At 40.7% G+C, this 17,284-nt stretch overlaps 1 protein-coding gene across 26 annotated transcripts in view; it reads left to right on the top strand.

Moving 5' to 3' along the window:
* Positions 1 to 17,284, top strand: part of ptprk (protein tyrosine phosphatase receptor type K) — a 100,199-nt gene that overhangs the window by 58,422 nt on the left and 24,493 nt on the right. For all 26 annotated transcript variants that reach the window (XM_068708393.1, XM_068708382.1, XM_068708374.1 and 23 more), the window contains 11 exons: positions 1,752 to 1,864; positions 2,740 to 2,920; positions 9,808 to 9,990; positions 10,298 to 10,417; positions 11,398 to 11,507; positions 11,618 to 11,816; positions 11,934 to 12,039; positions 12,532 to 12,604; positions 12,846 to 12,968; positions 13,661 to 13,735; positions 14,081 to 14,117. In XM_068708393.1, coding sequence (XP_068564494.1) covers positions 1,752 to 1,864; positions 2,740 to 2,920; positions 9,808 to 9,990; positions 10,298 to 10,417; positions 11,398 to 11,507; positions 11,618 to 11,816; positions 11,934 to 12,039; positions 12,532 to 12,604; positions 12,846 to 12,968; positions 13,661 to 13,735; positions 14,081 to 14,117 — 1,320 coding nt within the window. The remainder of the gene's footprint in view (positions 1 to 1,751; positions 1,865 to 2,739; positions 2,921 to 9,807; positions 9,991 to 10,297; positions 10,418 to 11,397; positions 11,508 to 11,617; positions 11,817 to 11,933; positions 12,040 to 12,531; positions 12,605 to 12,845; positions 12,969 to 13,660; positions 13,736 to 14,080; positions 14,118 to 17,284) is intronic.

Here is a 17,284-nt window from a genome sequence, read left to right as displayed (position 1 = left end):
TAAGATTTACTGTATGTGAAATAGTGTGTGTGTGTGTGTGTGTGTGTGTGTGTGTGTGTGTGTGTGTGTGTGTGTGGAGAGGTGGTGATTAATTCATGTGTTGATCTGTGTGTGTATGTGTCAAGTAGATAAATCTTCGCTGCAGCGTGTTTTATGGCCGTGTGTGTGTGTGTGTGTGTGTGTGTGTGTGTGTGTTGTGCTTTGGGCGTGTCAATCATAGATGCGTGACAGTGAGCTCTGATCGGACTGGCTGGCCCTGAACCATCACACATCCGTCACATTAACATGGAAGTACAAACACGCAGCTTTTATTGACTGTGAGCATCACGGGACGCAGCACACGGTGGAATCACGAGACATACGTCAGATGAAGACTACAGTATATGAATATATAATACAATGATCATTTAATTATAAAACATCACTGCTCATTCAGTCGATTTATAGTTTGGGTTACGCACATACAAAGTTTTAATGGAAATGAAATATGATCATATCGTCGTAGAAATCACAACGGCAATCTGACGAGGTTGGGCCTAGTTTGTCACTTTTAACATAGAACAAGTCAAAATTGAATGACAATGTTCATATCAGATCATTCTAATACATTTCTCTGCATGACTTGCGGCAAAAGATGTTAACTTTGCATGTCATCATTCTCTGCTTGTGCGCTGATGCACTTTATGAAATAGGCAGCAGAAATCACTCTTGAATAACAATTAAAGGAGGAACTGATAAGAAATGGTATCGGAGGATTCCCTTCGATGGCAAAATGCGTTTTAAAATCGATCACTCATGCAGCCTGTGAGAGAAAAACACTCTTTTTCCCTTCATATCATTCTTTTTAAACTGAAAAAAAAAAATATTTTTGGCACCAGATGCAAAATATCACGTTAGCATTGTGGCTTTTTCTGTAAGTATCCTGTCATGTCTGAAATAAACCGTAGGGAGCATTTACACAACAGACACCCATGTCTGAAAGACAAAGAAGACATGACTGTTAACAGATAGAGAAAGCCGGAAAATGTATATATTCCATGTGGGGCTCAAAGTATCGGCCACTACAGTAGATAATATCTGAAGCTGCTTCCCAATAGAAGCCTCCAGCTTCTTGTTTTGAAGGTGGAATTCTTTTGATGTGAAGCAGCTCCAAAGGGCGTGTTCGCATTAACATTAACTTCATTATAACGCCGACAACGCTGCAAAGGAGAGTCAATGCGTGGAAGCAACATGGCTACTTGTGTTGTAGATGAAAGTAACTGAATATACATTTTTGGGATGTGAAGTGTCTTTGAGTATCTAGACAAGCACTTGATGAATAAGGAAAGTAGGAACAAGGATATAGGATTTAGGACACTAAACAACTCGAAAATAACATCAGCTACTGAGAACTTAAACACAACGGGTCTCCAAATAGTGCAAATACTCTCTACCTCCCCTGCATGGCCGCGAAATATTTAGCCAATTAGTTCACCGATGCAGGTCAGTGCAGTTTCCCCTTGTTGGAACAGTTTGTGACATTATCATAGTTGTAGTTTACTGTTAGTTTCTTTAACATTTTCATTGAATCCCACAAATATCACATGTCAGCTGTTGCACTAACGAGGCTTTGTGTCACAGTGACCACAGGATGTCCCTCCTCGTGTCTCGGCCCTCTTCTGCTCTGCTGTGACCTTCTTTAAGTGGGTTTCATCCGTCCCGAGAGGCTCTTTGAAAACCTTTTCTTTTATGATCTTGTTTTCTCTCCACAGAGCCTCCGCACCCCATCGCCCCACCCCAGCTGCTAGGTGTCGGCCCAACATATCTGCTGATTCAGCTGAATGCTAACTCCATATTTGGAGATGGACCTATTATACTGAAAGAGGTATGTTCAGTATGAGACCTTGCTTGGTTTGTTTTTAAACAAATAAAGATAATAAAAGATACAGATAATCCGGAAAGTAGAATGACTTCTGTGTGACAAACGCCTAAGGAATAGTTCAGCATTTTGGGAATTATGCTTATTCTCGTTGTTGTTGAGAGTTAGAGAAGAACTTCGATGCCATTCTTGTGTCCGTATGCTAAATATTAAGCTAAAACTAGCAGATGGGTGGTTAGCTTAGCGTAAACACTCAAAGTAGAGGGAAACAGCTCCCTCCAAAAGTTAATGTATGTACAGAGTCAACAAATTACATATAACCAGGAGGCAACCTCCAGTTCTGGTGAGTGAAGCTAATGCGTAAGTGTCTTAAAACGTGCATTAGCTCTACTGACCAGCAGGGGGCGACTCCTCCGCTTGTAAAAAGAATGACTATGTCCACTTGTTATATACAGTCTATGGATATAACGTGTTAATTAGTCAAAATTAGAGGTACTGCTAGGTGCTGGATTATTAAAAATTAAAAAGCCAAGCTCGCCCATACTCCCTGTTTCCAGTCTTTGTGCTAAGCTAAGCTAATTGTCTCCAGGTGGTAGTTGTGTTTTTAGTGTTGAAATGATGCCCTCTTTTTGTACTCGCCAAGAAGGGTATTTACCAAACTCTCCAACTATTTCTTCAAGCGGTGGTTTAAGTGTTCATTTTAGTGAACATATTCTTGATCATGTGTGTGTATTTATCACTTTTTTATTTTTTATTAACAACTTTTTTAAGGGAAATGTTTGACACATTTTGGAAATGCAGTTGATTGAATTTTGAATTCATACTTTGACATTGACATTGATACTGAGCATAAAATCTAACATGTGATTTTTCCCCTTTAGGTTGAGTACCGTATGACAACAGGCAGCTGGACGGAGACTCACGCCGTGACCTCTCCCAACTACAAGTTATGGCATCTTGACCCGGACACAGAGTACGAGATCAGAGTGTTGCTCACCAGACCAGGGGAGGGAGGGACCGGCAAAGCTGGACCACCGCTCATCACCCGGACCAAATGTGCAGGTAGGACATGGACACGCATGCATGCGTAGCTCCACTTCAGCCGGGTCGGCTTGTGCGCGCCGCTTTTTTTCTTTCTGTCTGATTATCTATTGATCCGACTGTCTGCTTGTGCTCTTTTTTTGTCTTGCTATCTATATTTTAGTTGGTAGAGCGATATTTACACTATGAGCAGACGGGGAGAGGTGTTGTGAGGGATAGAATCGCAGAAGAAAGAAGGCGAGAGTTAGTCAGTCCGTGGTTGCTCAGTGATCTGAGAGAAAGAGTGATTCAAAGACTGGAGGCTTTCTCCCGTTTTCTCCCGCTTTTTTCTTTTATTCTCCCACTTCATTCCTGATTTCTCACTGCTTCTCCTCCTTTTCTCTCATACCTTCCATTCTTCCTTCCATATATCTCTCTTTTTTACTTTGTTCCTTGTCACTGCCTGCCCTCTTTCTGATTGCCTCTCTCTCCCAATCTCTTTCTCTCTCTGTGGATCAATAGACGGCGGGCAGAAACACTGTCTGACATTTGTAGAAATAAACGACTGAAATATAAACACAGCTAGCCTGGGGGAGAGACGGAGTGATCGAGGGGAGGGTTGATGTGCGAGAGAAAGAGGCAGAAAGGGAAGCAGTGAGCTTGACTGAGAAACAGAATCAAGGAGTGATGGAGAGACGATGAAAAACAATAAGGCTGGAAAAGAAAGAGAGGAGAGAATAGAAGCGGCGGGGGGAGGGAGAGAGAGAGAGAGAGAGAATGATGAAACTGGAGAATTAAAATGAAAGAGAGATGAAAACTCATAACCACGGGGCCTGACGGATGTCTGCCAACCTGTGTGTGTGTGTGTGTGTGTGTGTGTGTGTGTGTGTGTGTGTGTGTGTGTGTGTGTGTGTGTGAAAGATCCCGTATGTGTTTATTGACAGAGAGGAAGTCATAGACTTGTTCAGGCGACTCATGTATTGAACAGTTTCCTGTTTGACAGGAAAAGGAAATTAATCTTCCTCTCCTCACTCACGCAGGAACACATTTGAGTTAAATGCGATAGCTCATTGTAAGCCTCATAATGTGTTGATATCAGACCAAAGCAGGGAAATGTGATTACGAATTTAGTGGACTACAACAAACAATCCTCTACATCTGAATCACAAAGTAAAGAGAACAAATCTTCACTCTAGCGCTTCAGCACATGTCCTGATGAAGTAAGTTATCTAGTTTTATGTTCAGCTTGAAAGAAAATCTACTTGTCTGCTAACAGGGCAAGACTATTCCACATCATTTTTATTGAAACAAGTTCATTTCTGAATTCTCAATGCAGAAAAAGAAAGTTCTCCCTACATGTACAATCTCACTCTGCTTTTTGGGCCAGTGTGCTTCACCTGATATTGTTGGAATACCAACTGAGGCCACTTCACCAGAATTGCCTCACAGCCCAGCGCTTAATAACACAGTATTACACAGTAACTAAACACAACACCCTGTGAATCCACAACTATAACGTTGTTACACTTTGAAACAACATATAGCACAACAAGGGAGCTTTGCAGTTGCTGGTATGCAGATTGTATTATATATTTATATATAGATATATTATATAGCTGCGTCCCCCTGTCTTCTTGCTCGGCTAAGCTAACTAGCTGTAGCTTCACATCTCATATAACCATCGGCAAGAAAGCGAGTGTGCATGTTTACAAAAATGTCAAACTATTCCATCAAGAAAAAAAATGTATTATTTTCCTATGTCTCACAGTGTAAAAACACAATGTCTCATTTGCATAATTGAGAGTACATATAATCCAAATGCTAAATTCAATACTATACAAATTGGACACAAGTCCTTTTCACCGTACTTTTTCACCGAATTAAGGTCATTCAAACTCTCGCACACACCCACACCTGGAGATAGACTTGTTTGTGTTTGTTGTTCCACACACACACACACACACACACACACACACACACACACACACATGGTAGCAATGCTATTTAAATGGTAATGACTCCTTTGCTTTTTCTGTTTGGTTAGGTTTGTCTCATCCCACCACCTGTAGTTTACTGAATATTTAGTTCAATGCAAAACAATGAAGACATGCACGCACACACTCACGCGTGGGAAATGTGTGCACAGACACCAGGCATAAACCCAAGCATGCCACCACACAAAACACTGTTTAATTAAAAAACAATAAAGTTAATAAGATACCGAGCAGAAGTCACACACACAAGGCAGAGCAAATAATATGATAAGAGGAAGGATTTCATCTCCTAGTCTCCTTCCTTCCTTTTCTCTTTTCATCTCTTCTTCTTCACTTGTTTTCTCTTCCCTTTCTACTTCATTCCCATGCTCCCTCAGTCTTTCCTTCACTCCCACTCCTCTCGATTTTTCTTCTGTGGTGATTCATTGCTCTTGTCAGAAGGGTGAAAAATAATCAACTTGAAGTGAAGAGTTAGTGATTGTGTGTGTTGTGTGTGTGTGTGTGTGTGTGTGTGTGTGTGTGTGTGTGTGTGTGCGCGTGACAGAAGAAGGTGATAAAGTAGCTTTTAATCCAAATCCTGAATTTTCTGCTGAAAACCTCTTGGTCATGGCAGGTTACACACACACACACACACACACACACACACACACACAGACACACACTAAGAGGCATGAGCACACACAGAAGAGAGACACACTAAGCAGTATCGAGATGTAGTACGGACACACACACACACACACACAGTTTTTTTCGTTGCACAAACTCAGCATCACTTGGATTAATGGAAGAATGGAATCACAAAACACACATTTCCAGACACACAAAGCACAGCTGTTGTAGGAATCACACACAATATATCACATGTACTTCTTTATACATGTGAAGACGCACACACACTGTCAGCAGTATGACGCTTTAAGGGTCAGGCCCTTGAAATAGCAGCCAGGAGACTTATAAACAGTAGTGCTTTACATTCATATTCTGCCTGTACATGTGGTGGTTTATGGCAAACTTTGATGGTTTTGCATGAATCACTTTGTGCTTTTAAGAGGCACATGCAGATGTGTAGATCCGGAGAGAAAAAACTATTAAACCCGATTGTGTATGAATCTCAAAAACAGTGAGCACAACAAGCTGGGAAGATATATTTAGAGTTAGAGTTTGTTAGAAATGTATAGAGAAGACAAAATGTGACAGTTTCTCAGAAGGAGAAATAGACCATTAATAAAACATGAGAACAATATTTCAACATGGAAAAAGATGTGAAAAATAACCATGGGATGGAGAGCTAAACTGAGCTGCTTGTACTTCACACACTGTACAGACCAACACAATAGATGAAATATAATAAAGTGAACCTGAATCGGAGTCTTTTGAGTCATTTCTGAGGCGTCACACCTCAGCTAATTACATTTCCTTCTCATATCATCAGACGCTGTTTTTTTTTTCGTTTGATTGTTGCTGCTTCCTTCATTTCTTGTTCTGAGCTCGTTGATCTCTGGCCACTGAATGATAATCCCACCACTTAGTTTTTTTTTTTTTTTTTAACTCTAGAAGCTTGTTGTCCAGGTTGTTGATTTCATAATTAGCCTCTGCAAATCAGAATCAATGATTCCACGTAGCCTACGAGTGCAAATTGAATGAACGTTGCAGCGCAAATCTGAACCTTTCATGTGCTTAAATCTGGCCCAGAGAGAGAGAGAGAGAGAGAGAGAGAGAGAGAGAGAGAGAGAGAGAGAGAGAGAGAGAGAAAATGAGAGTTAGAGAGACGGAGTTTCTTTTGTCTTCCTCATGACAGTGGAAGGATTACCAGGAACTAATTGGACAGATTAACTTGGATTTAGCTGCATCTCCTGTCAACCTTTTCTGGTGCCCCCCCCCCCCCCCCCCTCCCACCCCTCCTATCCTCTTCCCCTCCCTTCTTTCTCCTGCTCTGTGTTCTTTTAACTGTATATTTATTGGCTCCTCCTAATGCTTCATATTGACGAACAGTTTATTTTCATTTTTTTTTTTTCGACCCTTAGCATAGTTCTATTTCATTTAGTTTAATTTCCTTTCTTTTTGTTTTTTCCTTCTTTAATTCCAACCTCTGGATTCGGCTGATATGAAGCTTGCCGTCCTCGGTGTTATTGTTGGTGTTTATTGGTATTGTTGTTGTTTTCAAAAAGCTCCATCTGTGGAGAACAAAGCCTTTTAGTTCCAACATGAATCCAGCCGTTTGTGTGTCTACCGGAGGAGGGGAAAGGGACAAGGCAGCCTCTGTGGTTTACCGTTGGACCTGGTCCCGCTCCGCTCTGGCCACGTTCCAAACTAGTTATCGTCTCTCTCCCCGTTCCTCCTCTCGGCCTCTTTCTTTCCCTCTCTCATCTTTCTCTTCTATTTCTCTCTCTGCTCTTTTTTTTATCTGTCCCTCGCTCCCTCCAGCCCCGGTTTCATGTTTCCACGCATTGCTTTTGTCTTTACACTCTTCTTTACTCATTCTCTATGCTACTCTCTTTGCCCTCCTGTCGCTTTTTTCCCCCCTTTCTGTCCTCTATTTGTATCATATTATCTCATTGTCTCTCCTCCCACCTTTCACTCCCTACAGTAAATATACACAGATAAGCAGCAATGCATTGTGGGTCAGGATGGGAATGGAGTTTTGAAATGCAAGTGTGTGTGTGTGTGTGTGTGTGTGTGCGTGTGTGTGTGTGTGTGTTAGTGACAGGCAGCTAGTCATATATTTTGTTTTAATTCCATGTCTCACTGTGAAGCAGTGGTAGAATCAAGACACCCTGAAATCAATACAATTTATTACACTGCCCTAACTCCGTGTGTGTGTGTGTGTGTGTGTGTGTGTGTGTATGTGTGTTAATAGAAAAGTTTATGGTGAGGATCACAAGTATTGATTGAGACCGGGAAGACAGACAGAAAGGAAGAGACCAAGACAGGTGAGGGACAGACAGGCAGAGAACACAATAGGTCTCCCTCTCACTCTATTTAAATGTCAACCATCCAATAACAGGTTGAAGCAAAAATGAAATGCTCTGACCCCTCAGCTATTAGCACACACACACACACACACACACACACACACACACACACACACACCTAAACACACAAAGACACACACACACAATTGAGCAATAATATTTGCTCAGCAGACAATTACCTGCCTGGGTGTCTTCACAACCTTTCTTTTTTTCTTTCTTTCTCATTTTCTCTCACATGTCTGAATGTCTCTTTATTAGTGAGCTATTTACATCTAAATGATTTAGCAAACGTCAACATGTTTGTATTTCGCTTACAGCCCCCCCGTCCCCCCATGTGTGTGTGTGTGTGTGAGGGCGTTTGTCCTTGACGATGCATTGTTATTATGAGAAGTTTTATTGATGCGAACACACACACACACAAACACACACCTATACGTGCTCTGCCCAGATTTAATCTCAATTCTGTCACATCCTGCAGCGCATGCACACGCGCGTGTGTGTATTTGGGTAATAATCGAGTGTGAGATTGTCCATGCCTGTGTGTTTCTGCTCGTGTCTGTCTGTGTGTGTGTGTGTGTGTGTGTGTGTGTGTGTGTGTGTGTGTGTGTGTGTGTGTGTGTGTGTGTGTGTGTGCGAGAGTGACAGGCAGATAATGGGTTGTCAGAAGAAGCGACAAGTTTGTGTCCTTGTGTTGTCTCCTCTGAGAGAGGAAGACCCAGAGAAAACAGAGAGCGAGACAAGGAGGGGTTGGGGAGAGACTTGCCTCTCTATTTAAGGTGAGCTGTTTTTATTAAAAAAAATCCTGGGAGGACATAAGGAAGCAGGTGAGTTACAGAGGGAGTGAGGAGCAAGGACCATCAACAGGTGACAGAATGACTATCACCGTGAAGGAAGTCAGTTTATGACGAGGAACGATAAACAAAACTTTTAATTAAATTTGTTCTGGTCGCTCAGTAATAGATTCCCCTTTTGTCTGGGGATGTCCAGAGCCAATCTGCAGGATCAGTATTAGAGTTAATGAAGGCATATTGTTCATTGGCTGAGGCTGATGAAAGCGATTGCCCTCTCAGCTGTAAAGAATATCAAATCATCTTGTGTTAACTGAAAAACAAACACTACTAAACCTCTTTTCAACAACGCTTGTGTTGTCTTCAACAATTTCAAGTCGCTTTATACTTCGACCCCACCGGATCACAGAGGGAAATGTTGCACTTTTTACTTAACTACATGTATCTGATAGCTATAGTAACTAGTTACTGTTGCAAGACTCATGACCGGCTTCTAACATGATGAAAGGTGATTCCTACAGAAAACAGCAGCTCTTCTAGGTAGATCACAAGTCAAATCTCGTGAGAAATATAGTGCCTGACATACAGCGGATGGATATGAGCTGGCAGGAAGCAGATGAGGAAAGGTTTTAGTTTTGTGTTTGCTGTGGAATATGTGTGTGTGTGTGTGTGTGTGTGTGTGTGTAGAGGTGGGTGGGTTGCGGTGGCCTATTGATCCAGTTAAATGAGCCAGTTAAGGTAATTAAAGCTCTGGGCAGGCTGGAGAGAAGGTAGATTATATTGACAATAACCGTTCGGATTTCACATAAAAGATGGAAACCAAAGACGTGCCTCCTAGAACTTACTGCATTTGAGAAATGGTTGAATGGCAGCGAGGAGAAGTAGAAAAAGAAAAAAAAACTCTTGTTTTATCTTGGGGGGAAATGTTGACTCAGCACTCCAGCTTTTTTTTTTGGCATCGCAAAGTACAATTGCCTCTTACACCGACAGCGCACAATAATTCAGGTAAATATTTGGAAGTTCACTAAAGCGTACTTTCACATCGCTGTGAGTCATCAAAGAATGATGCTAATTTTCCGACAGCATATTTATGAGCAGAATGCGACAGTCTTCACATATGGCAATGATCTGTTGGGTTACTGACTCGTGATGTTTTCTCCTCTGTTTCTCCGTAGAGCCGATGCGGACTCCTAAGAGGCTAAAGATTGCGGAGACCAGGTCTCGTCTGATAGCAGTGGACTGGGAGTCGCTGGGTTACAACATCACTCGCTGTCACACCTTTAACGTCACCATCTGCTACCACTATATGACTGCCAACAACCGCAGCAAAGCCGACTGCTTGGACATGGACCCTAAAGGTAATACTCACTTTGACTGTTGATACAGGCTTTGTCATTGCATTTCCTAAAGACTGCCTTAAGAGTAGGTTTTTTTTAAAGTAAATTGTTTTTCCACAACTAAATAAAATGTCAACCAGCGTCTCCAATGTAAAGGATTTGCTGCTAATTTTCTGTTTTATATTGTTGTCTTTGGTCTCTTGCCGTTGTTCGGACAAAACAAGACATTTTATAGACCAATAACTAATTCATATGATGAACAATAGTCGTTAGCTGCGGGCCTAAATGCATTACAAAAATTCTGTTTTTATGTTGTTTTTCTTCACAGCACCACGGCACCTGGTGGGGAACCTGCCACCCTACACCAACGTCAGCCTGAAGATGATTCTGACCAATCCAGAGGGAAGGAAAGAGAGCGACGAGACCGTCATACAAACTGATGAAGATGGTGCGATACACAAATCACACTTTTTTTTCGATGTACTATTTTATTTGTATCTTTATTTATTTATTTATGAATGTTAACTTTGCACACCAAACCCATATTTTTCTTGCGAATTGTCAAACGTGAAGATAAAAATGGTAAATACAACCTCACGTTGTATCAGTTAATCAGTTTACACACCTGTCATTACACTTTCCAGAGCAGGTGTTTTTTTTCAGTTTTTTCACCACTCCGAGCCACCGTAAATTCAAACTTCATCATTCAAAATGGCACCTGATAAGCTGATTCACTTCATTCATTCTTCTCCCAGTACAAAGCACTTCATGCAAAACAAAGTAAGGAATACTGAGAAGCAGTATTTAAAGACAGATTGTGGCAGGTGATTGGAATGGGGGATGGTCACAAAACAAAGGTTGTATGAAAGACTAGACAGTAGTGCATGTGCTGTAGGCAGCTAAACAATAGCTTCTTGCTAACATAATTCATTCACCAATTAGCCAGGTTTGGGACTAGCGCTATCCATTGCACCCATGCACTTTTGCCTTGTACTGCAATTTTTTTTGCAACAAATAGAATGATAAAATGCATCAGACTTGCAACGTTTATTATTGAATGTAGTATTAAAGAGTATTTAACACATATTGCAAAAATACGGACTTGGTGTGCAAAGGGCTTTAGGGGGAAAATGAAAGGCATCTAATGCTGTGTCGCTTAAATTTACTGGTACTTTGACAATTTAGGTAATGCAACAGGCCACTGCTGGGAAGTAGAAGAAATTAAAATGCTAAGATGTACCTTTGTTGATGTTATTTTCTGGGAAAGCCACATTGAAATTAAAAAAACTCATTTACAAGGGACTCCTTCATTTGGAGGACCGACTTTTACTGTTATTTTGACGAGCATTTTATTAATTTTGTCTGTGTGTGTGTGTGTGTGTGTGTGTGTGTGTGTGTGTGTGTGTGTGTGTGTGTGTGTGTTAACAGTTCCAGGCTCAGTTCCCAGTCAGTCACTCAGAGCCACTCCATTTGAAGACAGAATTCTTCTTTACTGGAAGGAACCATCTGAGCCCAACGGCATCATCATACAATATGAGGTACTATAAGCAAAAGCATTTGGAGCAGAAATTGTTGCAGGAGCCAAACTATCACTCAGCTTCGTGGGGAAATGTATAAACCGTGATTCTGTGTCTCTGGCCCACCTCAGATCAGCTACAGCGGCGTGCGTTCATTTGACCCTTCGGTGCCTCTCCAGCGGCCGGGACTCACAGTCCTGCCCTCCAACGCCACACATCACCTCTTTTCCCAGCTCCACCCAGGCGTCACGTACCAGCTCGCTATACGCGCATCCACCTCCAAAGGGTTCGGCCCCGCAACCACACTCAACGTGACGACTAATATTTCAGGTAGAAAACAAGTTTGAATGTGTTTTACTGTCACACATTTTTTTTTTCGGGTATCGTATTTAGATAGTCAGCAAGGTGATACGTGGACACTAACACAGACTCATGCTCTTCCTTCAGCCCCGACAATAGATGAGTACGATGGGTCAGAGGCCTTTCTGAATGAAACTGCAACAACCATCACTATCCTGCTCAAACCTGCCCAGGCCAAGGGAGCCCCTATAAGGTACTGCTTACATATACAGTGCATAGCCAGACCCGGTTCTGTCCAAACAGCCTGTATTTGGCTAGAGTCCAGAGCTTTTAGCATGTGATCGCTGTGTATTTTGTACATAGATAGTTCTTCTTTAACGTAAGTAAAAATCAAGTAGTTCTTTTTTGTAAATATGTTTGTGAATGAATGCATTGGCCACGCTTGAACATGTGCATTACTGTACAATCAGTCATTATAATAATAATGCCCTTCATGTTATTTTGAACTGCTTAGAGTTTGGTGGTCAAATGTCGCTATGACCACACAATACACATCGTATACCATAACCTACGAAGTCATTTGATAATTGTTACAATTTCACGCAAATGTCTAATAGGATACAATTATAATGACATACGTGGTTCAGTGGTGGTTCTAGTGATACTATTGTATCCATCATGAGTGTCTTACTGTATCAACAAAGAATAATTTAACAATGTATTCACACCTTTGTCTCGTGTACAGTGCCTATCAAATTGTAGTTGAGGAAGTGAATCCTCACCGGACACGTCGTCAAGCTTCCTCTGACTGTTATGAGGTGACTATAAATCTCTTCTAGCCTAATATATCCAATCTATATGGATTTATTTGCTATCTTACGCATTCAAACAAATACAACAAACACATCTTAGCCACCATTTTGTTCTGTAGACCATTGGACATAGAAAGCAGACTTTTTATTTGCAGAAAAAAAGTTCCAGTTTAGCTCGACTTACATTGTATTTGTAAGGCAGATTTATAGACATATTATTTTAATGTAAACACACCTTCTTTCTCAGGTCCCGGTTTCCTACCACAGTGCGTCTAGCAGTGGATCTCCATACTATTATGCCGCCCAGCTGTCCCCCAGCAACCTGCCGGAGCCGCTCCCCTTCACCGTTGGAGACAACAAGACATATCAGGCAAGCCGTTTTATCTGAGCAACACATTCTGTGCGTAGTGCAGCACAAATGTCAGGTGAAAAGATGAATCAAATGGAAATTATAGTAAACATGTAGCTTAAAATACAGAAGAATAGGGATGTGGAATACAAAAAAAGATGACAGGCAAGGGGGAAATTATGTTAGAGCTACCTTGAGTTTTTATAATACACCTTAATGCCAGGGGCTTTATTCTTAACCATACCATATGCATGTGCCATCATTTCTTCATTAAGCAAGTGCAGTAGAACAAAATAAACATACATGCCTTTGCAAAAAGTTCCTGGATCCTGGATCAGCACAAATAGCAGCAACAAAATATTTCCATCAGATTGAATTGAAATTAGTTAAAGGAACAGTTCGACATTTTGGGAAACACACTTATTTGTTTTCTGGCAGAGAGTTAGACAAGAAACAGTTTTGCAATTTAATGTTCACATTCAGCACAGAGACATGAGATTGGCATCAATCTTAAAGTGATTGCGAGTAAAGCAAATAAGCATATTTCTCAAAAATGAGATAAGATAAAGATATGAGTTAAGATAACCTGTAACAAAGAGATAAACCAAAAAAAACAAATCCTCTTCAGCAGAGATAATAAGTGAAATTAGTAGCTGACAATCTACGCATGTTTAGCCTCTTATAAAGTTATGTTTATTTCTTTTAATCCCCAGGGTTTCTGGAATCCTCCTCTGGCCCCGAGAAAGAACTACAACATCTATCTTCAAGCTGTTAGCAGCACAGAGAGGGTATGTAAATATTGATTCATGGGAAGAAGCACTAAACACACAGTGAACTCATAATGCTCACCTGCTTGCTGCTATGAATAAACAGACTGTATGTACACATCCAAAGAGACACTAATCACACGTTAACTACATCACAGCTTCTCCCTGCAAGACTTCTGAGATCACCTACAAACATAAAAGAACAGCAGACAACTGAACATGCCCCGCTTGTTTTTTGCTTGTACTGTAAATACATCTGTCCAGTAGTTAACATACAAAGTCACGTTCTTTTAGTTAATGCTTTAGTGTGTCGTGTGTGCACTTGGAACTCAGGTGTTCCTCTTAATGTGTCTTCTTTTTCTTTAGGAAACTAAGACACAGTGTCTGAGGCTTGCTACTAAAGGTAAGAACTGTCTCTCTTAATACCACTTCGTGGCCAAAAAGACCCCAGATCAGTGTTAACTTGACATATACAAGTCAGTTGGCACAAATGTTTCGAATTTGGCTGCTGGGAGAAATGAGAGAATACATTTGTGGATATCACTGATAATATTAAATTAATTTAATGCATCTTTATGTCTGGTCAACTATGCTTATCTTACCTCGTTAAGGTGCTTATCGTCCCTTAATGATTGTTCATAATCTGATATTTATTATTATGACTGATGCAGTGATTGTGTTGATAGCTGTTTTATGAGTATTAGTGGGGACCATATAACTTAACACAACATAATGTTTTGCATGCTAGAGAGAATAAAAACATGTTAAGTATTTGTGTGCACATTCAGCTCCTGCATGTGCACACAGTCTAGATATCCTGTTTTTACCAGCGGCCATATGTTGATGGATTATCAGTCTGGTTTAATCCCCGGGCAACCTCTCTCACACACACACACACACACACACACACACACACACACACACACACACACACACACACACACACACACACACACACACACACACACACACTCACGCACGCAAACACACACATACACAAATGCACTCACTGTTTTCAGGAAAGATTTTTAGAAATGCGGCTGATGGATCAAAGTAAGATCAAGGATAAACAGAAAAATACATTATCATGTTTTCAATGAAATTGGCAATCCTGGTGGCCGCTGGTGTTGAGCTTCAAAGAACAGTGAGGTCATTTAAGTGTTTATCTTGTTAAGTAACGCAGAACTAGAAAGCAAACGGAGGTGAAAAGGCAAACGAAAACACAACAAGTCCAATGAACAAGTAATTGATTTTCAAAACGGTTGTCGATACATTTTCTCTCAATCGACTAATCATTTAATCGACTAATCCTTTCAGCTCTACTGTCACTAGTGAACAGACAGCAATAATTAATGAACTAAGAGGAGACTGATTGCATTAATGTCAATGTAAGCCTTTCATTGAAATACCTCGGACTCGCTCTGTATTCTATTGTGTCGACGCTTAAACACAATGTAAGACAATGTGAGGGAGATAAAAGGCCATAATAAAGGTTGATGTCATACTTACAGTAGTCATCTGTACTTGAATGTTAACGTAGTCCTACTGCATTATGGGTGTTATTGTGGTTAAAGAAAGGGGGGAGTCGCAATCACTTTCTTTACTCAGCTGATGGTCATTGCTTTGACCTTCTAGTGCCAAAGGAGCATAAAACCAGACAGTAAAAGTGACATAATTTGCGGCGCAATCAGCCGTAATTATTGCAGAATGAATCATCATGGCCGATTGATTTGTGTATCTTTATAAAGACACTGTAAAGTAGCTGAGAGGATGAATAGTGTGGTGAGTGGCATTGTTCCATGCTATCTCCGTATCCCTTTAAAATGAAACAGCTAAAGTCATGAAAGAAAAGGAACCAAGTTGAAAAGAACCGGCATTGTTCTCCTTTTTTTTCTCACTTTAGGTCGCAGAGTTCAATGTGACCAAGTGTTAGCCTGTAGGCTCTTAGGAAATGGATCCCATGGGATAGATCAAAGGAGTGGTTCAATCCCCCTCCCCCCCCAGTGCCTGCAAGGTGTCATGTTTCCGCTCCGAAAGAAGAGAAAATGTGGAAAGTTACTGTGTTTCCAGTGTCCTCTTATTTCCAGAATGGCTGGTGCTTGTAGTTACTAAGAACAGGTTGGTTACTTCCCCAAAGGCTGCTAGAAAGAGATGACGCCAGGCTCAGGAGGTCTCAGTGAAGCTGAACTTATTTTCGTTTTTTTTTCTCTTCTTAATAAGGCAGAAAGACAGACTAATGGACAGAGAGGTCAGACGGGCGTCGCCTCCTTTCTCTGTCCATCCTTCTGCATGTGTGTGCACTCGACCGTGCATCCGGGAGGGAGGATTAAGCGATGGTGGTCCTATTAGGTCATCTGGGGTATTGTGTTTTGTCATTGCTGCCTCAGGGTGTTTTTGTGTGTGTGTGTGTGTGTGTGTTTGTAACTGTGTGGGTGAGTGTTGTGAATGTTAGTGTACTGACCTGGATAATTTTTACCAACATTAAGAGCTACCGCCGACATTATGAGGTCAGGTCTTGGGACTCAGAGCCTTTTAAAGATTGTTTTTTTTTTCCTTTTTGTCACGTCTTGTTTGGATGCCCTTTATCATTGACTGATCCGACAGTTATTAGAACTAAAGTAGGTGAAACCAGTAAGTGTGTCGTCATAAATGCTAAATGATTTGGAGTTTAAGCCACCCTTGTTTACCACAAAACAATACATTTCTTAATATTTTGGACATTTGACCTCAATTAATTTTTAACTGCAGTAGTAACTGCAGCCCAGCCCATACTGCATACCGATCTTATTTTATCTTTTTTCATAACTCTAACATTATTTCTCTTCAATTTTATTTCCTAAGAATTGTGACCAATTACTCTGTAACATTGTTTCTAAAATACAAGCATTTGTTGGTACTTCTTTACCATAATTTCCTTAGTAAACCGCATATAACCCAATTATTTGCCAATATATTGGTCCAGCTCTGTAAGTAACATTAGGACACATATTCAACATTTGGCATGTTTGGGTAGCTTCTGCTGTGACTTGCATCCAAATGATATCACTTGTAACTGTTATATACTTGCTAAACATTTAAGAAATTGTGCTAGGACCCATTCCTAAAGAAAAAAAAGTGATTTCTTTGTGTCCAAGTTTAACAACATTGTTCACATCGCAAGTTTTGGTAATAATCTTTGATTCATATAAAGTATTTCCCAATTCCATGAAGCTTGTCTTGTGGTAAAAAAGAAACCTCAAAGAATACGTTTTCTCATTATCAACAAATACCATGAAAAGACCAAAACCAACAAAGATAAAAGTATGTACTAATTATTGTACGTGTAGCCAAAGCCTGATGCATCTTATTCCTCTGTGCTATGCCACATGCATTGTTCTGCTGCCGTAAGTATTCTCTAGAGTACTAAACGTGTATTAATCCGCAGCTGAAAATAGTCCCCAACAAATGCACTGTTTTAGTCCCCTTTGAGTGGCGTTTTCTATGAACTACAGTGCCCTGCTGTCATTGAATATTATCTAGCGTTTGAAAAGATGATTTGTGATTTGTGTTGTATAGATGCACTGTACGTCT

The sequence above is a fragment of the Cebidichthys violaceus genome, unplaced genomic scaffold (assembly GCF_023349555.1).
Source record: "Cebidichthys violaceus isolate CVI_PGR_0920_01 unplaced genomic scaffold, fCebVio1.0.p SCAF_14, whole genome shotgun sequence".
NCBI lineage: Eukaryota > Metazoa > Chordata > Actinopteri > Perciformes > Stichaeidae > Cebidichthys > Cebidichthys violaceus.
This window is presented reverse-complemented; position numbering and strand designations above follow the sequence as displayed.